At 55.5% G+C, this 23,614-nt stretch overlaps 1 protein-coding gene across 4 annotated transcripts in view; it reads right to left on the bottom strand.

The window, feature by feature from the left end:
• Window positions 1-23,614, bottom strand: part of DNMT3A (DNA methyltransferase 3 alpha) — a 97,133-nt gene that overhangs the window by 38,046 nt on the left and 35,473 nt on the right. For all 4 annotated transcript variants that reach the window (XM_032353130.1, XM_032353128.1, XM_032353131.1 and 1 more), the window contains exons 3-4: window positions 19,872-19,976; window positions 5,518-5,788 (exon numbers count right to left, since the gene is read on the bottom strand). In XM_032353130.1, the coding sequence (XP_032209021.1) occupies window positions 5,518-5,788; window positions 19,872-19,976 (376 nt within the window). The remainder of the gene's footprint in view (window positions 1-5,517; window positions 5,789-19,871; window positions 19,977-23,614) is intronic.

Raw genomic sequence — 23,614 nt, 5'->3', positions numbered from 1 at the left:
TGCCCTGGAAGGGAGCTGTATGCTTCTAGGGAGTGAGGCAAAGATGTCCTCGGAGGCAGCGGGGTACAGGGCCACTGGAGCAAGACTCTGGTGAAGCAACTTTGTTTCTGAGGCTGTTTCCTTATCTGGAAGATAATGAGGCTGGAGATGATCTATCTCTAGGGTCCTTCTGCAGGTCTCAACACTGTGGTTCTGTTATCTGTACCTGCCTCTGCACCCCCACTCCCCATCCCTAACCTTTCTTCTAAAAGACTTGAATTCCAGGTGTTTCTGTGTGACCTCTGTAACCTCTTCCATTCAGCCTGTTTTCTCACTGAATCAAGAGAGCCGACTGTTTAAAATCTTAGGTTACTGGGAACCTTGAGTGCCTGGAGCAGGATGCAGCATGTAGTAGGTGCTCGATAAATATCAGTTTGGATCCCTTTCCCTAAGGCACTTCCCTCCGCCTCTTTCCTGCAGCTCTCCAGCTAGGCCCGGATTCCAGTTCCTAGAAGGAAAGGCTCCCCAGGAGGGCAGAAGCCCCAGAAGTTCTGTCTATAGGAGAGTCCCATCCTCTCGCCGTCCCTGTCCGGACCCCACTCGGGAGGGCAGCCACACTCCTCCAGAATATCCATGTCCTCCCCCGGATGCCCTTCCCAGGCCCAGCACACACCTTGCAGTCTAGCCACCCCTGGCTGTGGGACTGGGGTGATTATGCCTTCCAGAGCTTCCTGGGGGGGGGGGGCAGTGAGCCCTCCTCCCACCTGGGCCCCTGAACTCCTATCTCTGAAGCCAAGAATACTGAGCTTGGGCTCAAAGCAGGAAGGTCAATGAGGCTGGCTCATGGTAGTTGGGGTGGGGGAGCCCAAAACGGAAAAAACAGCCCCTACTTCATCTCCTGGCTCTGAAGCGGAAACCAGACACAGCATTGAAGGCCTCCTCCGGCCCCGGAGAGGAAGTTTCTTTCCCTCTCTCTCACTAGAGAAGCCCTGGGGTTCTGAGTGTGTGCCCCCGGGGGAGGGGCAGCCCAGGGGTTACAGCGCCCCCGGAGCCCAGGGGAGGGGAGGCAGGGGCCCAAGCTGCCAGCGCGGGCACACGCGTGGGCCACACAACAGGGACAGGGACGGTGCCCAGCCGGCTGCCCGAGGGGGGTGGGGGGCGAAGCGCCAGCGTCTGTCATGGGCGCACGCCAGGAACAGGGGTGCTCGCTAACACTTTACACGACAGGCCTTTGAAGGTACGTCTCACCCGGTATTGCTGTCTCTTCCTCTGTGCTTCTGCTCAGCACAGCCAGCACCCCCGATATTTTTGAGCGCTCCCTGGAGCAAGCTCCCCCTCGCATCCCTACCCTCCCCCCCCACTTTTCTCTCACACCTGGACGTTCTCCCAACGAGGCTTTGGGCTGCCAGGAGGGGGCGCCCGCCCTCGGGCCTGGCCGCAGCGGGGTCCCTCTGACCTCTCAAACATTTCCCTCCATGGCATCTCATTATGGGGAATCATCTATTCATTCGGATGAAAGAAAATCAGGGTTGAAGGGAGCTATAGAGATGATGGGAGCACCTGCCCAGCCCCTAGATTTTGCCAGTGGGGAAACTGAGGCTGGGTGGGGGGGGGTTGTGGAGTGACTGACAAAGCAGAAATCAGATCTCAGGGCTCCTAAATGCCCAGCCCCTTCACTTTATCCTCCGCCACCTTCGTGTTCTCCCCTTCCCTATTCCCCGGCCCCCATGTCCCCCCAAACAGAAGTACTTTTCCTCGTGCAGTTTCCAACTGGCTTCTTTCCGGAATTTTCTCCCGGACAGATTCTGCACATGCCCACTGAGTGATATCACACACACACACACTTTCCAGCCTGGCTCAGCAAAACAACAAACGGGCCTGCCTCAGAATGCAGCACTTGTCCTGAGTCAAGGAGGGTCAGCTGCTCTCTCAACACTCCCTCTGCAGTCCATCTGCTCCTGGCCCAGACCCACGGTCACAGGCGGGCCAGGTGGCTGTGTGCCTCCCAGGGTGGCCCTGGCAGCCTCGGACATGACCCTCAAGTATCTCAGGTCCAGGGGGCAGGAGAGCCCAGGGTGCCTCCAACACCACCACACTTACCTGTCAGTCTAAGCCTATACTCGGCTGGGACCACCCCAAATTTCCTTTAAAAGGAACCCAAATCTCCATGACAAGGCTAAGGCCAGGCTTGGCTCAGGGGGCAGTCACTAGCCCAATCTGAGCAGAAAAGGGCTTTGTGCTGACCCTAATCCGATCCTTCACTAGCTATATTATCTTGGATAAGTACCTTAACCTTTCTGAACACTCAGTCTCCCCATCTGAAAAATGGGGACAATAAGAGTTTTCCTCATATGATCACAAAAATTAAGCAAAAGAATGGCTAACTAAAGAGCAGGGCTTCTTAAAGTTCACTATCCATCAAAATCATGAGAATCTCTTTCAAATGTAGCTTTGGACGCCACAGGTCTAGGGTAGGGCCTGAGATTCTGCGTTTCTAAATTCCAAGGTGATACCAGGTAACACAGTTGGTCCCCGGGCCACTTTGAGTAGTTGGGATATAGGACACTCAACACATAGTCAATATCCAGTCAAAGGAAGCCATATTACCATCGTTTCTGTTACAATCATGGCGGCATTAATGCTAGGAGTGCAGGAGCAGTCCCAAGGCCACCACCTGCCTATCCAGGTGGCTCTTGTCCTGATTACTCGTCATCTCCCCTGTTTCTCCTTCTTTCTCCTGGCTGTACTATCAGGATCTGGGGCACCTGTGTACCCAGGAAGGCTGCCTTAAAGTCCTCCGTTTTTCCTGTATAGAAACTAATGGAAGGGGTTTAGGGGAGAGAGATGGGGTCTCCTTAGAGGAGACCTGGAATGAGGGGAACAGAAGGGAGACCATGGCCAAATCGCTACCTCCCTAGGCCCTTAGTCTCCTCCCTCCTTGGAACTAAGCAGCTGTGTACGCGTTCTGCGGGGCTGGCTGTGGGCTGGGCCGCCGAGCCTCCAGCAGACCACTGCCATGTCCCGGGGCAGCACCTCACCAGTCTCAGCATGCAGCCAATGCACAGTGGCCTTCAGGGGTCCCCCCATCTCTGAGGCCCACAAGCACACAACACAGGATGCTCCGAGGCTACTGGGAGGTCAGGGAGGCTTGGAGCATTCTGAGGAAGGTCCCCCTTAATGTACGAAAATCCCAAACCCAGGAGTTCACCTCGACACCACCTCTCCCCTTTCCCCTTGGGTTCCTGGTGCTTGCCCTCTTCTCTCCACCTCTGCTGCCACCTCATTACAGCCGCCCTCCTCCCCTCCACACCTGCAGCTGCCCCCTGACCCCGCTTCCCAGCCTCTTTGTTTCACTCTGGGAACCAGGGTGCAAAGTGATTTTTTTTTCAAAACATAAAGCAGATCATGTTGCACGCGCACGCACACACACACACACACACGTGTGCACACACACACCCCACCATGCCCCAGGAGGATGTCCTCAAAGACCCGGTACCCTGCTCCCTCCTACCCGGGAGCCTCGGTACCTGTTTTCACTCCCTCCTACACCACCCCTCACCTGGTGAACCCCCAGTCATCCTTCCGCTTCCGTGGAACAGGTTGGGCTGGCTGGGGTTTCCCTGGTCACAGTTCCTCATAGAACTGTGTTTATTTTCTCTTAGAGAACCTATCTCCCTGTAGAATCACACGCCTCTCAGCGCGAATTTCTCATTAACGTCTGTCTCTCTAGCGGACTGTGAGGTCCTTGAAGGCAAGAACCAGGTTTTTGTTCCTGATGGTTTCCCCAGCTCCTGGCCCAGATCCTGACATACACACCAATTGGAGGTTTCACAAACACCTATTGACTGACTAAAGAAGGAACTCTGGAGAACAAACAGAAGCGGAGACAGAGAGACCCCAAAGTGAAAGCAAACACTCAAGGGTTAAGAGTGGCCTGAGAACTCTAGCTCCATCCCACCAGGCCGGAAGGCCTGCAGCTTACCCCAGCCAGTCGTGGTGGGGTCCCAGGAATCAGCACACTGTGTGTTGGAGGGGGATGCGGGGGGCTGGGTTTACTGATGGGCTCCCAGTTTCCACACTGGAATACCTGGTATTCTTAGCGGGAGGAAGAGGGTGTCTTTTCCCTTTTCTCCTGGGTTTCCCTCCACTCCAGCCCCTTGAACACTCTCACCCAGTGTCAGGACCCACACCCACAAGGCACTCAGGTGAGGCCAGGAGCGCTGGGCAGTTACCGGCCAGCCAGCCCTGAGCCCCCCTGCAGGATAAAAGGGGACAGCAGAAGAGCACACCACCTTTAGAGCCAAGACCGAATGCATCCTGGATCTACCACTTATAGGCTCCGGGGGTTGCCCTGAGCGAGTCACTTCATCTGGCTAAGTGGCAGGTTTTTTTTCTGCCTCAAAATGGGAATAATAATACCTCTTGAAGAAGATTGTTTGGAGGACCAAAAGAACGAATACAGAGTACCTCAGGAAGTGCTTTGCACATAACAAGAACATCATTAAATATTAGTTGAATAATAAATGAATGAAATATAGGTATATATATATATTTTTTTTAATTTGGAAATCTCTTTTCTGGAAATGCTTTCAATCCTACATGAATATTGGGTTTGGATCCATGCAAAGTAAATTATGCCAATTAATCGATTTACTCATTCCATCAACCGCACTTGGAAGGAAGACTTTTTGAATTAAAATGCACATATGCAAAACAACCTGGCAGGGCCCCGGGAGGATCAAATGTGGTAATATATGAGGAAACACTCTGTAAACTGTGAAGCCCGGTACAAATGCTAGTTGTCCTCATTACTAACATGTTTACAGCTCGGTTGGCCCTGAAATCACTGGCTTAACCTGAAAGAGAAAAGCAGGCAATTTTCCAGGACTCCAGGGCAAGGCCAAAAAGTCTGGGGAGGAAGGGGCCTGGCGCACCGGTCACCCCCCTCTGCGCTGCCCCCATCCCACTCAGTCACAACCACACTTGAGCTGAGTCAGCTGAACTGTGGCAGGTTTGAGACCTCTGCTGGGGCAGGCTAAGTGGGCTCTTCCTGGCAGAGGGCATCCACTGCCTGGAGCACCCAGGCCAGGGGCTTGGCACGCAGTCCCCGAGAGCTGCGGGTCTTGAAGAAGAAGCAGCAGGTCAGGTAAGGGCTGAGGGAAACTGAGGCTCACAACCAGCCTACGAAGGGGTGTGGGGGACAGCCATCACCCCAGTCCTGCAACTGTTGGCATTCTACAAACCCACTGTTGCCAGATCTAGCTTTTTTTTTTCCATGAGAAGCCAAAACTCCAGATTTTTATGTGAAATTTCTTGATTTTTAAATACTGGCAACTAATTTTTGAAAATGTTTAAAACACTACATGGGCCAAATAAAACATGTGTGCAGGCTGCATTCAGCCAGCAGCCCCTGGGGTACAGCCTTGGCAAGTAGACCTCCAGCTCCCATGCCTGCTGGGGCCTACTGGCCCCAGTGTCTAATCCTTGGGGGAATCCTGGGGATCCCAGAAGAGGTGGCCCCTTGTCCCCAGGACTCACTCTCTTCTGCGGGGGCTCCTCGGCCATCCTTAGGGGTGCAGCAGCCATTCTCCACGGCTCTGGAGGCTTCAGGCGGGGTCTCAGCCGCACCCTCTCCTTCTGCTGGGGCCCCGCCCTTCTGCCCTCCAGCGGGGCTCCCCTCCTCTGGCTGGGGCTCACTCCGCTTCTCCAAGTCCCCGTTGGGTAACAGCTCTGAGGGGCCTGAGTCCTGGGCCATAGACGGGGACTTGGAGGTCACTGCGGGGTCCTTTGGTGTGTCACTGCTTTCCACCTGGAAAGATGAAGAAACAGGAGGGGAGGATTAGATCACTGGTCTTCCTCTTTTGCATCACTAGCCCCCCTGAAATTCTGGTGAAGGTTATGCTACCCATTGTCCAGAAAACCTTGTCCACATAAGCGTCCACACAAGCAAATACACACACAATTCTGCTCTCAGTTTCAAGGGATCCCTGGGCCCAACTCGCTGAGGTCAATGGATTTGTGGACTCGAGCAGAAGAAGCAGAAGAAGAATGCAGGCAGGTTCGCCAGCCTGGTTTCACTGCCCACACTGTGACCTACACCACCGCCCCCCCCCAACTCCCTGAGGTGACAGAGGGCCTCCAAGCCAACTCTGAGGCCCCTATTAAAAACAAACGTCCCTCTGTACATAAGTGAAAAAAAAATACATCTATGTGTAAGTGAAAGCAAACATTCTGGAGGGCCTGCCTGGCTCAGTGGGTAGAGCATGCAACTCTTGATCTTGGGGTTAGGAGTTCAAGCCTCACAAAAAATAAATCAATCAAGGATTTTTTTTAAAAAAACAAACATTCCTCACACTCTCCCTACTTCCAATCACGACCCCTCTTCAGAAGAGTCTAGTGCCACCAATCAATTCTGGTCACCTTGGGCTGATCTGACTTTTGCCAGATTCCCCCCAGCTTTCCTTTTGGCCTGTCAAGGCCCAGACCCAAGCAGGGACTAGCTGCATCTTGGAGCGGAAGGGTCAAAGGAGGCCTCCCAAACAAGCATTCTTTTGGGCCCCAAAGCCCAGCACAGTTCTTCCCTTCAGCTCTGGACCCCATGTGCTCTCTGGCACCCCGACCCTGGAGAGCCTACAGCCTCACAAGCAGTTTGTAGCGTCCATAGTGAGCCCCCCATCCCGGCATGTGTCTCATGCTCCCCTTCTAATAGGAAATGTATCCCTTCATCCCCGAGAGTCTAAGAATGGAACCTGCTACAGTTCCAGGTAATAAGAATCACATCAAGAGTAATCATCTAACTGTCCTTTGTAAATGCCCCTGCATGGTGGGCAAGGCTCCTTCTCACCATGACCCCTTTTGAGCCACTCAACCTTCCTTAGGAGGCTCTCGGAGAATTCCGTGACTTGCTCAAGGTCACACACTTTGTAAGGATGGCCTGGGGGCAGGAGAGGCTGGTGAGCACTCTGTCCTTGGGGGAAGTAGGCTAGGGCATCTCAGAAGGAATGGAAGTGCCCTCATGGTGTGGAAGAGGCAAGTGTCCCCTGCGCTCTCGTCCATGGGTACAGGCCGGCCCTGAGCAACCCCGTCCGGGAAGGGCAAATGCGAGCCTAGCCTACCACCTCAGCGGGGCGCTACCCAGGAGGGTCCCTCGGCTGCCCCACCTATAAGGGGAGATGTCTAGACTCGACCCCTGAGGTTTTTTCCATCAAAGTCTTTTTTTCTTTCCTTGTTTATAAAAGACATATATGAAAACGCAAATGATACAAAAATGAGTCGTGGTGAAATGTTAAAGCTCCTTTTTCAATCCCCCACCTCCAAAACCACAGGTAAACCCTTGTTAACAGTTTGGTGAGGATCCTTTGCAGACTTTGTTTCTACGGGTCTACAATCGTTTGTGAGTTTCATGTTTACACACATGGATTCACACGCACAGCCAGATCCAGGATTTTTTTTTCCTAATAGGGTGTCTTACTACTCCGTGTTCTATAACTTGCTTTTCCACTTAACAAGCACAGTGGGCATCTCTCCATACTCGTGCATATGGATCTGTCTCTCCTACTTCACAGCTGCTCCACATTCTAGTGAATGGATGCCCCAGAATTTATGCAGACGGTTCCCTAATAGTGGGCCTCTGGGCCATTTGCTTTTCACAGCAATGAGCCCCGTGCACTTACAGTTCCGTGCGCCTGCGGATGTCAGTAGATTGGGGTCCCAGAGGTGGGTTAGCTGCTGGAGGGCCTGTCAAATTCCCTCCAAAGAGCTGTACCCCTCAAAGCGCACCCTGACAGCCTGAGAGAGCACTGGGCTCCCTCCCCTCATGGCGGACAATCTCGAAGGCTACGTCTGCTCTAAGGTCTGTATCTTCAACTCTGAGCCCTGCTGAGGTGCCCCTGAGCTGCCCATTGAGGAACCCCCAGTGTGGCCAATAGGGACAAGGGCCTTGGGGACAAAATAAATTAATAAAAACAAAATAAAAACCCGAGTCCTCCCTGGACAAGGCTCCAGGCTCAAAGAGCAGCCTGTGGGCGAGCAGAGGGACCAGCCAAGCTGTTTTCCTGGCTAGGTGGGGTAGCTTGGAGCAGGCCTGCTTCTCCCAAGGGAAGCTCCCAGGGAAATCTGCAAAGGTATGCAGTCCTCAGCCAGAAGTCCTCTGCCAGCCTAGCCTTGGGCACAGAGGGCTGAAGCCAGCCCAGCCAGAAGGTCAGAAGCAGGAATGCAAGGGAGCAGTAGGCCCTGTCTTTCTCCTTAGCTTCCATCCCTGAGTGTTTGGACACACTCTGTCCAGGACTGAGAGGGCCTTTCCCACCTCCCAGCTCAAACCAACAGGGTTCCCTGACCTAGAAAAACCCTCCCTGGTAGAAATCCTCTCACCCTGAGACAGCTCAAGCAGTGTGGGGGATGCCCAGGCCCCCACAGCTCTCCCCCACCCCTACAATGTCCAGCCGTGCTGGGCACCACAGAGTTCTGAACATGCCTCTACCAGGGACGTGGGCTGGGGGTCTGCTGGACCAATGTGGGCTGGGCAATTCAGGTCAGAGTCAAGCTCTTACCATGGCTGTGTCCTATTTCCTTCTGGCCACTTGCTGCCCCACAGACACCTCCAACTGGGGCAGGCTCCCAGCCCCACCAAGCTGCTTGAGACAACTCTGCTGTCACTAACTTCCTGCCTGGGGACCACATGGCCTCTTCTCACCCTGGGACTCACTTCCTGTTGATTGCCAGCTCCATAGCAGAGAGAGCCAGGAGGGCCTGCTCTGCCCCCCACCTGCTCTGATCAAGCATCCCTCCCAGGCCCGAGCCCACTCCCCCTTTCAGAGGGACAAGGGAAGCGCTCTGCACAGCTCCTGCCCCCTCCCCTCCCGCCCAGCCTTCCTTTCCTCCCAACTGAGCAGATGACCTTGTGTTAGCCAAAGTTCTGGGATTGGGGAAGCTGCTGATTCCCGCCCAGGCTAGCCCTTGACCCAACTTATCCCTCAAGAACCTTCCCACCCTGGGGTGGCTGGCTGGCTCGTCGGTGGAACATGTGACTCTTGATCTGCGGGTTGTAAGTTTGAGCCCCACAGTGGGTATAGAGACTACTTACAAATGAAATCTTAAAAAAAAAAAAAAGGAAGGAAGGAAGGAAGAAAAGAAGACACACACACCCCGTCCACCCTGCCGCAGCCAGCCCCGGACCCTCACTGGCTCCCTCTCTGGGGCCCAGGCAACTGAGCAGGTTGAATCCACCTATAAGAAAACCATCGAGATGAAGGAAGGAGGTCCACAGGCAAACGGACTGAAGCGACTGTCCACATCTCTCAGGGGGGTCTGGGTGCACCCTGAAAGGGGCATCCTTGATGAGAACAGCCTAATCCATGCAAGGAAGCCACGAGGAGAGCTGGGTCTGCACCCGTCTGCCCCTACCTCCACGCCTTCCTCCCAGCCCCCTCCTGGCCCCCGTCATCCTTGGCCTGTCCTCAGCAGGAACAGGGTGCCCGGGAGGCACCCAGCATCCACTGCTGAGTCCTGAGTGCCAAGCCTCGCTTAAGACCCACAACACCTTGCTCATGGACGCAGAGGGAGCTTTAACTTAGTTGTATGTCAGAAGCAACTGTTTAAAATTCTGTTTTTGTTAGCTTTTATTTCTCAGTTGCCTTGAAAGGAGACGGAGCATACCCTGAAATATTCATTTTTCCCCCATGGGAGTAGGGGAAGCCGCAGAAGTCCCTGGCCCTTCTAGAAGCCACCAGCAGCAGCTGAAGGTGACAGTTTCAACCTTCTCTGCTTCTCACCTGTGAGGCTGGGGGGACGGGGCAGCAGGGGTGGCCGAACAGGAATGGCGGCTGTGAGCGCCCCTTTCTCCCCTGGGAGTAGAGCTGGAGGGGAGCAACAGATTTGGGTAAAGCCTGATCCTATTGCCCTCTGTGCACCTACCCATGGCTGGTTTGCCCCATTCTGGATCTTCAGACCCTGCCCACCACCTCCTGGCGTCCCTCAGGATTCGCTGGCCTTTACCTTCTGTCCAGACAAGACCCCTCCATCCTGGGACGACCACCTCTTGCTTCTCTGTTGCCTGCCACCCCCCACCTTGGCTCCCGAGTGAGTGGCTCCTTCCAAGCTGGTGAAGGCAGCAGTCATCCCCTGGGGGGTGGGGACACTGCTGGCTTCCAGGGGACAGGGGTCGGGGCTGCTAAACTCCGCCCTAGAACAGGGCTGCGACCACAACCGAGAAAGATTCGGCCCTAGATGTCAATTGTGCTGTTGTGGAAAAACCTGGGGCTGAAGGTCGGCGCACTGACTAGAGGCTGCCTTTCTCTAAGAACCTTTTTAAAAAAAAAAAAACAAAAAAAAACTTAAAAAGAAATATTGCAGTAAAATATACATATTATTTGCCATTTTAATCATTTCCAAGTGTACAATTGCATGGCATTAAGTATCCCTATCGTACAACTGTCCCCACCATCCACCTTCAGAACTTTCTTGTCACCTCAGACTGAAACTCTGTCCCCTCTTCATATTAACTCCCCATTCCTCTGGCCCCCAGCCCCCGGTCACCACCCTTCTGCTTTCTGTCTTCTCAGGATGTCTGAAAGTCTGCCTGTCTCCACACATGTGCATGCTCTCTCTCTCTCTCACACACACAGGCTCACACCCCTGGGGAGGGAGGCATTTGTGCTAGGCCCCGCCCCCAGTCTGGCACGGAAGAAGTGGGGGTAAAGTCCACTCCAGTGGTCACGGAACCCCCAACCCCCAGCCCACTGCAGGTGACGTTTGCTTACAGAGCTGTTGACACCCTGTCTCACTGCAACACTCCTCCGCTGAGCCCCCTTACTCCCCGCCGGTCTCCCTCCTGGACTTGCGAGCTTTGCCTGACTTGGGTTTCTGTTTGTCTCCCTTCCAACCACTCCACCCCCAGCACAGCACCCACATAAATTCACGTATACATTAATCAGTGTAATTATCACAACTGTCCGGATTCGTAGTGTTACCCGCACTTTTCAGAGGGAAAACGCTCCAAGGCTTGCCTCAAGTCCCATGCCCTCTAAGTGGTAAAGCTTCCAGAATGACCCAGGTACAAGAGAGGCATTTGAAAGCTGGCTCCTCCTTTGGGTTGAGTCTCTGGAAAAACCCAACCTCAAATCCCCAGGGTTCCAAGGAGGAACACGAGGCTTTGATGTGCCTGAGCAGGGCCAGGGAAAGGCCGCCGGCTGCTTCCCTGACAGCAGCCATTGCAGGGACAAGCCGGAGGCAAAGCGAGAAGCAATCCTCCGTGCTGAACCTGTCCAGGCCCCAGCCCCTACCCTCCTCGCCCTTTGCTGGAAATCTGGCTCAGACCCCAGAACTCCCACCGCTCCCTCTCCAGGTGAGGCCTGGGCTCCCCAAGTGGGGCAGAGTGCTGAAGCTCCAAATAAGGAAGTGATTTCTCAGAGGCCCTTTATTATAATAATAATATTTACACATAAAAAATTAAAACCTGGCAAATAAGAGATGAGGGAAATAATACAAAGGAGACAAGGCCCAGACATCTGTGGCGAAAGGAGCCCATATGCTGGTGGCAGCCCGGGCACAGGGACCAGCTGTGTGCAGGCACACCTGGGCCCAGGTGTGGAGGGGGCAGGCCCAGGGCCCGGCCTCTCCTACTGGAAGCCCCTGGAGGTCTGAGCCAGGGTCCCGGGCTGGCTCTGGGCACCTGCCTCGTTCTCCCCCGCGGTGTGGGAGGCCAGGGGCTGTGGCTGGAAGGGGCCTTTTCCTCCGCATTGCAGCTCAGTGCTGCGGAGGGAGGCCCAGAGGCCGGCAGATGTGGGGCAGCCCCTCCCACCCCATGTTACCGCCATTGTGCCTTTAAGGCCCTTGGCAGCACTAGCTCCGTGCCAGCCGGGAACCCTGGCATCCGGCCAGCCTTGGCCTCTTGGTTAAAGACACACAGTCACACACACAGACACACAGGGGTGCGCCACCTCCCGGAGACACAGCCCGGCAGATGTGCAGGGATGTGGCAGAGACGTGCCCGCAAAAACACACTGACGGCCCCCCTTTCCTCACAACTGCAGGCTCACCAGCCCCCGACCAAGCAATGGGTTTTCCCAGGTTGACTCTAGCTTCAGGAAACAGCAGGGCAGCCTGTCCCACAGGCGCTGGTGCCAGGCCCACGCTCCCCCTCCCGTCTGCTCCAGGCCTTCCTGCAGCCCCTTCTGCCGGCAGCCCGGCATCTGATTGGCCGGAAGTGGCCTTGAGGCAGACAGAACTGGAGAGGGCCACCCTGTGCCAGCTCCCAAGAGAGGTCCTCAAAGCGTTGCTGCTCAGCCTGCCCGGGGTGAATGGAGTCAGGCTCCAAGACTTTGGAACTAGGACCTCCGATTTCCTTTTCCCTGGTGGAGCAGCTAAAAGGGCCACCAGGGGGATGAAGGGACAGCAGAACCAGAAGCCAAAGAGGGCCAACTTTGGAGAGCTTGGGCCTGCCCTAGGGCTCTCGCCATTTTCCTTGCCACCCGGGCGGGGAGCTCTCTTCCCTCCCTCCTCCTAGAGATCTCTCTACCATGTAAGCATGTGCCAGAGACAGACAGACAGACAGACACTGATTCCAGGAGAGAACTTCGGGGCCCAGGAGAGCCTCAGAGGTCAGGCAGTCCATGCCCCTGCTGGTCATGGCAGGTGGACACAAGAACCAACATGCCTGCTGGTGGCCGAGCCACTCCGGGTTCCGCCTCCAGCTGGGACACCTGTCCACCTGGAAGAGGGCCTGGCTGTGCTCTTTGAAGTCAGCCTCAAAGGGTTTCAGGAGGAGCTGGAGGCTCTCTCTGAAAAGCCATTCTGTATAGGAGATGCATACATTTAAGTAAATCCCTTTTGAAATGATTCCTATTTTCAACCTCTACCATCCATGCCTGGGGTTTGGTAAGAAGGAAACCCACCATGGGAAATAGGGCTTTCTTTTCTATGCTTCACGTACCTCTCTGAAGCTTCAAATGGGTATCTCCCCACCCTGCAGCACCCCACTGGGGCACACTCCCTCTGCCCCACCCCACAATGTGATTTCAGAGCTTTAATCCTATCCCCTCCAGCCTCCGTCTCTCCGGACCAGAGAGCCATAATCTCTTTCGTCTGTCCTCACTTGGCAGCACCACCTTCCCCTTGATCAAGCTAGCTGCTGGGCTCTGGAGCTTTTCCAGTTCGATTATATCTTTCTCAAGGTGGTAGGACCGAAAGGCACCCAATTCTCCAGGCGAGGATGATGAAAGAAAAGCAGCGTCAACAGCTCTGTCCAGATGCACCTGCCGGCGAGTCCCCGCCGCATGGGAATGGTGCAGGTGCGGCTCAGGCTCTAGAGAAGGCCACGGGCAACTAGGAAGCCCAGGGAGGCCAGACCCAGGGAAGTGCGTGACTTTCCCTGGAGGTGGCCCTATAATGTGACTCCAAGGAAGGGACCAGGGAGGGATGAAAAGCAACAGGGATTTCTGGAAAAACAAAATGGAGATGCTGGGAGCTGCTCCCCTACTAAGACCAGCTAGAGGGGCCTCCCAAAAGGGCTGCTGCCAAATCTGCTCTCTTCCAGAAGTCTCTGTCTCTGACAGTAACACTGACGCCATCCCTGGGGCCTGAAACATCTCCTTCCTCCCCTTGCTCTCCCCACTCTATGGCCGCCAGCAGCCCGGGCCCTGCCAATTCTGTCCCCCACCGCCTCCCCCCAGCAGGCTCTGGGGGTGATTTCTGGCACCATCCCACTCTCCTATCTCCCTGCATCCTCTCGTGCTCGACCCACCGCACTCACAGATGCCAGGCCCAGCTTCCCTAAACATGAGTCCCTTCACTTCATGCTCCCACCCCCTCAGAAACCTTCCAGATAAACACATTTCAGAGACGATAAAGTGTAAACCGCTCAGGCCGCCCGCCGAGACTTCTCCATCCAAGGTCTAATGTGTTCATACGTGAAACCCTCAGGCGCTCAGCCACACCTGTCAGCACGCGGTCCCTCCCCCCCGTGCACATTTGTCCCTCCACACCTTCGTTCAGGAAGGTCCCAGGTTGGAAAGTCTCCCACTTTGCCCTGGACTTCGAAACATGACCCCTCACCCCACACCCCGCAACATGTCTTTGGCACTTGAAGACCAGCCCAGCGGCCAGCCTCTCGGTACTGGATGCCACGGGTGAGTGCTGCTTTGACCGATCAGGTGCAGGAATGGGCAGATCAGTCTGCAGGGCTCAGTTACAAGAGAGGTCGGGAACCTCGTAAAACAAGTGACAGACTTGCTTTCCTCACACCTTCGAACACGTGAGCGGAGGGGCACCAGCAGTGTCCACACGGGCTCACAGGTGAGGGGGGCCCTTGGAGGGGCTGGCAGCTAGGGTTGGGAGATAACTCTTTCTGGAAATTTTGTGCTTAAAAACCGGGGGGCACCAAGTCCATGAATCGAGGTTCCAGGGATTGTTGAAGGAATCATTCTGACCTGGACACGGAGATGGGATCTGGGCTCTGTCTTAACTTGGGAGACAAACTGAAAGTTCCTATTAGGCTGGCCAATGAGCCCATAGAGTCAACTCCCCACAGCTGAGTTAAACTGTCCCCAGCTGGCTTAAGCTGCAGCTGAATGGCTCCCTAACTTCCCGGTTTATACCCCAAGTCTTCTGCTCCGAAGAGGGGCAGCTTTGCCCTCTTGAACTCATTTGGGCATTGTGACAGAGACTTAGCCTCCAACGTGGAGTGAGTAATGCTGGCTTTGGGCTGGCCTGTCTGAGCTCAGCCCCTGCTCCCAGCACTCCCCTCCCCCTCCCCCTCCGGGTTATTCTTAGCAAGAGGTGACCTCAGAATGCTCCCACTGGGCAAAAATAACCCTGGAGGAAGTTGGTGAGTATAAATCTTCAATGAATAAATACATATAGCTAGCAAACAGGGTACAGCACCCCAAAGGGCTGGTCACCCCGCCAGGGTCTGGTGGCCAAGGGCAGAGACTGTCCCTCCTGACGCCCCCGTTGGAACCAGCATGAAAGACAAAGGTGGTGGCAGGGCTGCCTGGGCTTGTGACCAGGCAGGACCCAGCTTCCGCCGCCCTCACTTGTTACGTCCTCGGGAGCTGGTGAACAGGAAGATGCCTCTTCCTCTCACCCTGAGGCTCACACCCACACACAGGCTCACACTCTCCGGCCATCAGAAACCAGCCGAGCACACTGCTGTCCCATCTCCCCATCAAGGGCACCGGCCAGCCCACAGGCCCTGAGCCCAGGTGCCGGCTCCCTTCCTAAGCCCCGCCCAGCCCTGCACCGGCTTCCTGTTTCCTGTCGCTGGCTCCGCTCAAGCATCCTGGCTCGGAGGCCACCGCCGCGGACCGCTGCCGCTGCCTGCTTTGAACGGGCCCAACTCTCACTCCTCAGCCCACCTCAGCCTTCCCCGCTTGCCCATAGGCTCCCTGGTACTTAGGTCAATCACCTATAATCCTATTATATATCGGAGTTCTGTTTCCCCTGTATGCTCTTTGGACTGGGTCTACACTTCTTTCCAACAGCCCTGCATTCGCATGTTAACTTAAAGGGGATTCTGGACACTCGGGCTTCCAGAGCACGTGACTGGAGTGGTGAGGAGGAACGAGCCCTGCGGGCTCTGCAGGGTGGAACGCGTGGAGTCCAAATCCCAGTTGGCCTCTCTGAACCTCTGTCTCTTCATCTGAATGTGGGCGTGGTGATGAGAGGCCCCGCCTACTTCCCCACAGGGAGGTTATTCTTGCTGAAAGCCGGCTCTGTAGGCCATAAAGTGCTACCAGATTCTGAGGCTTTATTTGTGGTCTCTGGCCTCAGTTAGTGGGCCACAGTGCAGGGTGGGGTGGCAGTCAGCCTCAAATCTAGTGGAAGGAACAAGCTCTCTCCGTGTGCTTCCTAACTATCTGGTGTGAAAGGCCAGGTTTCAGCTGTAGTTTTCTTAGTTCTCACTCCCTCAAGAAAGGATCCTTTGGTAAAATACAAAATCACGCACATGGATGTGGTGACAGTATCAAACTGACGTAAAAGTTTCAAATGACTTCTTCTCCCATCGTATCAAGACCTGTAGCAGGTCAAAGACCAGAGCTGTCCAAGCACATGATCAGTGGGCTTAGTATCTCCTCTTTTATTCCTTAGTGTTCATTTTGATTAATTTTATAAGCAGCTCAGGAGAGAGGGTCCCAGTGGCTGATGTGGGCTTGCGAGACGGGCTCGGATGGTCTGGGACGGTGGGGCAGGGAGAGAGAAGGGCAGGCTGGACTAGTATGCGAGGTAGCGGAAGAAACGTGCCTGGAGTGTTCCGGGGGCAGCGAGAAGTCAGGGTTTCTATGATAAACGCTGTGGATACTGAGACCCGGAGCAGGGGCAGGAGAGATCATGTGGGAAGGGGTCATTTGGAATATTCCAGACCTTGTCTCATAAGAAATGGGGTCCCTGGAGGCACCTGGGTGGCTTGGTCAGTTAGGCATCTGCCTTCAGCTCAGGTCATGATCTCGGGGTCCTGGGACTGAGCCCCCATGTTGGGCTCCCTGCTTGGCAGGGACTCTACTTCTCCTTCTCCCTCTACCTCTCCCTCTCCCCGCTCATGCTCTCTCTCAAATAAATAAGTAAAATCTTTTTTTTTTTAAAGATTATATTTATTTATTTGAGAGAGAGAATGAGAGAGAGTACAAGAAAGTGGGGAGAGTCAGAGGAAGAAGGAGACTCCCTGCTGAGCTGGGAGCCCGATGCGGGACTCAGTCCTGGGACTCCAGGATCATGACCTGAGCCGAAGGCAGTCCCTTAACCAACTGAGGCACCCAGGTGCCCCAATAAGTAAAATCTTTAAAAAAAAAAAAAAAAGAAAGAAAGAAAAAGAAAAGAAAGAAAGAAATGGGGTCCCTCCCTAGGGATTCTTGAACAGAAATGTACCGTGAGCACTATTTAGCGTAAGTGAACGTGACCCTCTTCTCTCTAGCACACCAGGGTGAAAAGTCAGTCTTATTTATCATTGTGGCCTTCTCAGCCTGGTCGGTGCTCACTGGGTGTCATGTGCCTGGCACTGAGAGGTTATAAAGTGGAGTGGGGGGACAGCGGGGGTCTGGTCTGGGCAGGGGTACAGCCAGGAGGCTGAGGCCAGAGCAGAAATGAGTGGGACATACCCAGGGACAGACGGCCCCTGGGCACAAAACAAGGAGAGGGGCAATGCTTCCTTAGCCTGGGGGCCAGGGGATGGTGAGGACACCAGTGGCTGTGCCTCCTTCCTCCCTGCCCAGCACAGGACATGCACAGACCACGACCCCAGCCCGCAGCCAGCTCTCAGCCGGCTTCCCAGCATTTCCCTCTCCGTGCCACCTGCCGGGATCTGCGCCAGGCTCCCTCCTCGTTCCAGGCTTAGCTGGATGACACACACTCAGCTGCTTTAAAGCTCCCTGGTCAGTCTGTTCCCAGGGCCACAGCTGCACCAGGTCCCCAAGAAGCCCTCCGGCTCTGCTCCTCTGCTGGGGAGGGGAGGAGGCCAGGACGAGCACCTGCTCCACAAGCAAGCCAGACGGCCTAGAAGCCAGGGGACCAGGAGCCAAGCTGCAGCAGCAGCACCAACGTTGGGGACCTGGGGGTGTGCTGCCTGGGAAGGCCTGCAAACTCTTTTCTCTGGGGTCAGTCTTTCTCTGTTCCCCCAGGGTACAAGGGGTCCCTTTCACAACAGCTGCCTTCCCCATGCTCTCTCTCCCATCCGGGGGCCTCTCTTGAGAGTCCAGGAGGCAGCAGGGGCATGGGCCGGACCGCACCCAGTCTCTAACCCAAACAGGATGTACAGTGCCTCCCACCAGGGCTGCTGCCAGGCTCAGGCAGGGCTCCCACCTGAAAAGTCTGATAGACCCTGGCCCCCTGCAGGCTCCTAGGCCCCCCTGCAGGGGAACAGGTTTATTACACTGTCTGCTCTACGCAGTTGGACCTACTTGGCTGTTTGCAAAGCACGCCTGCAGGTGGACAGGACGGGTATTACTGGTAGCCGTATTTTCCCAATGAAGAAGCCAAAGTTCAGAGAAGCTCAGTAACTTGCTCAGGGCCACACAGTTGGGAAGCAGTAAATCCCATGCTGTGTCTTCTATCAGACTGAGGTTGCTGCGGCCTCCTAGAGAGGAAAGGTTTGGCCAGGCAAGGGCAGGACCGGCCTTTGCTAAGCACTGGCTCTCTCTGGGGCTTGCACACAGTTAATTCCCCCAGGCATCTAGGAGGAATGCGTCCTTATCATCTCTGTTTTTCAGGGGGGTGGGGGGAGCCAAGGTTCAGACAGTGACTTCTTCAAGATCACAAGCTGGGGAGTGGTGGAGCTAGGATTTAAACATAGGTCTGTTAAGTCTTGAAGACAGTGCTTTTCCTTCTACACTAAGCCCCTGTCCAGGGGCCAGGGGTGGGGAGGACATAGGACCCACTGACCTTTGCCCCCACTCTGCCCTGCCTCTCCTCCCTCTCACTGGTCCCTCTCCAGACATTTCCACACACCTGCCCCGGACTTCTTCTTCGCACTTTCTGTCCCCAGGGGCTCACTCCACCTCCCACTGATGGGTCCTCCCGCTGGTCCTAGAGACTCAGGGATGAGCCAAAAGGTTTCCAGGTCTTTATCTGCTACAGGTGGTGACTCTTGTCCCCAGTGCACCTGGAGGAGGGCCGGGGGTGGGGGTGTGTGGAGCTCTCTCCCGGAGATCATGGTCACACAGGCAGATGGGGAATTACCAGTGGGCTCTGACTCAGCCTGGCTCCCCCTCCCACTCCAGCCCGCACTGGGGTCCTCTCCTTCTTGTGGGAGAAGAGGGGCACCCTGGGAATCGGGGAGTACAGCCTGGAGTCTGCTGCAAGCTGGAAATTCCTTTGAAGTCCCCCGTTTTATCTTTCAACTTCATGTGAATTTTTCATTACAGGCCATAAAATATCCATGTTTGCTTTAATATTAAAATGTTTAAAATTACTTACCAATTAAATAACTTAACTTCTGCCCCCCCTCCCCCGCCCCTCCCAGTCCTCAAGCAGAATTAGCAGCGGTGCACTTTGGTAAGTGCAGGTGCCTGACCTCTGGCTCGGGGGCCCTCTCACCTCCAGGGGCTGCAGCCCTCCCTCCCTCTGCTGTCCCTTTCGCTAAGGCCACCGTGCACCCTGACTCTCCACCCCAAAGGAGAACATTTCCTTGACAGTCTGAGTTACAAATCTGAGCTCCCCGCTCCCCCTCGCCTACTTGCTCAACTTTCCCATTCTCAGCTGGAAGGGGCTGACAGAAAGGAACCAGCTGTCTTCTGCGCTGGCCAGAGACTCCGGCTCTGCCTCTGAGGCTGAGGCATCGGCAGGCAGGCACCTAGAGCCCACGGGCCATACCCCCCGCCCCCCCGGAGCACTGTTCCTCTTGGCCAACCGTGGGGCTCCCACCAGACTCCAAGGTTCTGGCCCCCAGAAGCCTGGGCTTGGAGCTGGCCCCAAAGCCCACACTTGAACAGTGTCTGGTTCTCCTGCTTTATTCTGAAGGGACCCATCAGCCTGCATCTCTCCTCACTTTGATCAGACTCCTAGGCCTGGGCTCCCTTCCTCCAGGTTCTCAGGTGGGACTGAGGCCCAGGATGGATGTGTGGATGGGGAGAAAGGGGCCTGAGCAGGCTGGCCTGGGCTCACAGGCAGGCTCTCTTACTGCCCATTCCAGAAGGAAGTCCCAGCTCTGCCACAACTCACAGCGCAAGTTCTCTACTCTCTAGAGGCTTCGGGTTCAAGGCAGAGAGCAGGAAAGTTGTGAGGGTGGTGATAGGGGTCCAAGGACAGGGAAAGTCAGTGAGCTGGGCAGCTGGAGGACTGCACCCCATGGCCCAGCCCCAATGGTCCCAGGTGCCCGCAGGACACACCTGCCTGCTGTTTAGAGCATGCGTGCCTTCGCACGTGTGCGTGCGTGTGTGTGTGTGCCTGGGGGATGCCGTGACACTCACCGGGGGGTGCTTGCGCTTCCGCCCAGGCCGCCCCACCTTCCGTGCGGTCGTGCTGGGCTCCTGCCGCTCCTCCTTGCCACGAGCCTCCTCCTGCTCCTCTCCCTCCTGTGGGTACAGACACAGCCTGTGAAGCCGGGGCTGGACCCAAGAGGCCCCCTCCCCTGTCCCCCGACCCCCACAATGGCCACACTTCCAGGGCCACGCCAGGCTGTTCCCCCTGGCAGGGCTGGCCTTCATCCGTCTCTGGCCTGGCAACGCCGGAGCCAACCCTTCGGGTCCCACGGAAATAAAACCTCAGGGGACTTCGGGGTTGCAGCCGCCCCGGCGCTCTGCCGCTCTCCCTCCAGGCGGAGACGTTTTCTTCACCACAGAATCACAACACGCGCTCTGACAAAAAAGTGTGTTTCTGGATAGGAGTTTATTTCCATGACACACATTTTACATGGGTACAAAAATTAAATGAGTCATATATTTAATTGATCGCCTTTCTCGAAAATAAGATCCCCTCAAAAGAAATATTAAATATAGCAATTGGAAATAGGAGCAACACTTGGAATGAGGACCATGGCCAGCGATAGAGAACTTTCGAGGCCCCTGTGAATACACCTGCTCAAAAGTGCTTGCCCGGGGCGCCTGGGTGGCTCAGTGGGTTAAGCCGCTGCCTTCAGCTCAGGTCATGATCTCAGGGTCCTGGGATGGAGCCCCACATCAGGCTCTCTGCTCAGCAGGGAGCCTGCTTCCTCCTCTCTCTCTCTGCCTGCCTCTCTGCCTACTTGTGATCTCTCTGTGTCAAATAAATAAATAAAATCTTTAAAAAAAAAAAAAAAAGTGCTTGCCCGTATGCCTGTCACCCCACAGAAGCATCTCGGGGACAGCATCTTGGTTTGTCTGAACGCCCTCCCTGCGTTCATGGAGTTCTAGACCCCAAGTCTTGTTTGGGAACCCATCTCACCCAGCACCTGGCAGGGCCGGGCCCTGCTGCGTTGTCTCATGGAGCACAGAGGCATAAACCTAGAAAGTCCTCCTGCCTCACCGCTCCACCGGCCCGGCCACAAACCACCCACGGGTCGCTTCTGACTCAGCCAGCTCCAGCATGACTAATCACAAACAGAAACAATGCCGGGAAGGAGAAAGGGACCCTGACCCAGCGGAAGGACCATGGGCTGGCTGCTCTTCAAGCCCCTGCAGGACGTCAGGAGCCAAAGATGGCTTCAGAGTCCTCCCTGGGAAGGGTGCCTCCCTGGAGCAGCACCGGTGCCACGGGAGAGAAAGGCAGGGTGCCCAAGTTCCCAGTGGATTTAATCAAAATGTCCCTCAACATCCTACTCAACTTTCATTTTCTGTGATTTCAAAATAGCTTGTGGTTTGCCTGTCTGTGGGCGGGAGGGGAGGGTCCAGGGTGGAGAGAGAGTCCGCACCAGGACCAGAGACCCCTGACAGGCTCTTTTCAGGAAAACATGGCAGAGAAGCTGTGAGAGCAGGAAGGCCACAGTGGGGACAAACTGCCTGTGGAGGGGCACGGCACGTACCCCACGGTAGGCCAGACCTCTGGTTCTGGGCCGTCCATGAGATCCCCATAGTCACCCCTGCAGAAGAGGTGATCACCTGGATCGCAGAGAGAAGGCACCCTAATCCTGGTGACAGTTTCCAGCTGGATCTACACACCATGATGGTGAATTTCAGGCCGAGATGGTGCTTTTGGTCTGACTCCACCGCGGCTAAGTGGGCACTGTCTCGATCATTCTGACTAGCTCACTCAGCATTTACAAAACGGAGTCGATGTCAGGTCATGGGAGGTCACGCAATGGCCCGGGACTTAGAGAAGACCAACAAGGGTTGGGGGGGCCCGGCTTGTCCATCAGCTAGTTAATCTATCCCCTTCTCTGGGCCTCACTCTCCTCATCCATAAAAGGGGAGCATGAAGGTGCCCATTCTGCCAGCTTCTCAAGTTTTTAGTAGGAATGAACAAACGTTCTGCCCCCCTGTATGTTTTGTGCACTGCTGAGTTCCCAGAGCCCAGCGCCCAGCCCTGCACATAGTGAGTAGTCCACATGCCCCCCACACGACCCCCCATATACTCCGGGGTGGCAGGAGGCCCACTCAGCCCCTGTGTTTGCCTAGAAAGCACAAGGCCAGACCTTGCCAAGCCACTGGCCACTCTTCAGGGCGGAGCCCCTCAAACTGCAATGCACAAGGCAACAGGCAAGAGGGGGCCACCAATGTGGATCAGGGTCAGTCTGGGTGGCCACAGGATATGGAAAGACTCCTACTGCCCAGAAATTCTGGGCTATGAACTATTTCTTTAACGGACTGCATTTCTGACAGAAGGATTCATTTGAGTTTGATTCCGAACGGACCAGAGATGCAAAGGCCATTCGGAGCCTCTGCTCAGCACAAAGGAATCTCGGTTACCCCACTGCAACTACCTAATAAAGACACTTGACATTGTGGGACCCCCCGAACCCTGGCTTCCATCAGTACTGGGAGAAGGAGGGCCCCGGGGGTACTGGCAGGGGGCTCCTGCGCCACCTCGAGACAGCGGGGAGTCTGCGCGGGCTATGCGCATGCGCAGGAGGTGCTCGCCACTCAACACACCCCAGGAGAAAGGAATGCTCCGATGCCGGATGCCGTGCATGCTGTGCCCCCGAACCAGGCCCTGACGTGTTGCGAGTGTGGACATCACCAGGGCAGGCCGCCGCGTGTTGAGCCCAGGGCAAGGTGCGCTATGCCCCATCCGGCATTCAGGCCTCAGGCTCCCCTGGTTTGTGCCCAGAGAAACGAAATCTCCCCCCAGAGCCTGCGTGGGGGCTCGAACCTAGGTCTGCGCAACTCCTGGCCCATGTCCCTTCCATCAGGCCCTAAAGTACGGCTCTGTGAAAAGCATGTTATTTGGGGCCAACAGACACTCTTTCTCGAGGTATTGATGTCATGAGAGCACAGAGAAGGGCGGTGGGGCCTCCTGCTCTGGGCCTGCCCGAGTTCACAGAGTTGGGGGGACAACACAGAGGGGAGTGAGCAGATGACTCAGGGCCATGGCCCTCAAGGAGGCCTATCGAGTGGTCCATTCTCACATCTATCATGGGGCCAGGCTCACTCAATATCTTTGCTGATGGGCTGAGCAAAGGAATGTGAAATATGCTTATCAAATCTGCAAGCAGCACTGAACTCAGCGGCGGCGTCACTAATACCCTGAAAGGGAACAATCCGATCCACAGTGACCTGGAGCAGCTGGAAAACAGTAACAAATTGAGCGGAACACACATGAGCCCGGGTTGGTTTCCTCATCCGTCCACTAAGGGGACTGAATAAGACAATCCCTATGGTGGCAGGTGGTAGGAGAGGGGCAGAGATCTCTGGTCGGGTGGGATTTGGAGAGGGCGGGGTGGGGGGGAGGTGAGGGGACATTCTGCCCTGCTCTTGACTCACTAGTAGCTTCAGGCTCTTCACCCCGAGTCTTGCTTTCCTCACCTACAAAGCAGGGATGGTAACGTCTTGACAGCAAGGCTATGACAATTCAGTGAGGGAGTCATATATCCAAGGCTGACCCATGATACAGTCCGTCAAGAACTGCTAACTTCTGCGCCACACGTCCTGACCGGCACTGCTCGCAGAACTGCATCGCTCCCTCTTCCCCCTGCCCGCCCTCCCCATCCCCATGCATATCCCAGGGCCCCGCATTTGCAGCCATCACTCACTGCTACAGACAAACCCTAGCATCTGGCTGGTCGACTGCAGTGAGATAC

The sequence above is a fragment of the Mustela erminea genome, chromosome 7, assembly GCF_009829155.1.
Source record: "Mustela erminea isolate mMusErm1 chromosome 7, mMusErm1.Pri, whole genome shotgun sequence".
Classification (NCBI taxonomy): domain Eukaryota; kingdom Metazoa; phylum Chordata; class Mammalia; order Carnivora; family Mustelidae; genus Mustela; species Mustela erminea.
The sequence above is the reverse complement of the archived record's forward strand: the minus strand, read 5'-3'. Positions and strand labels throughout refer to the sequence as shown.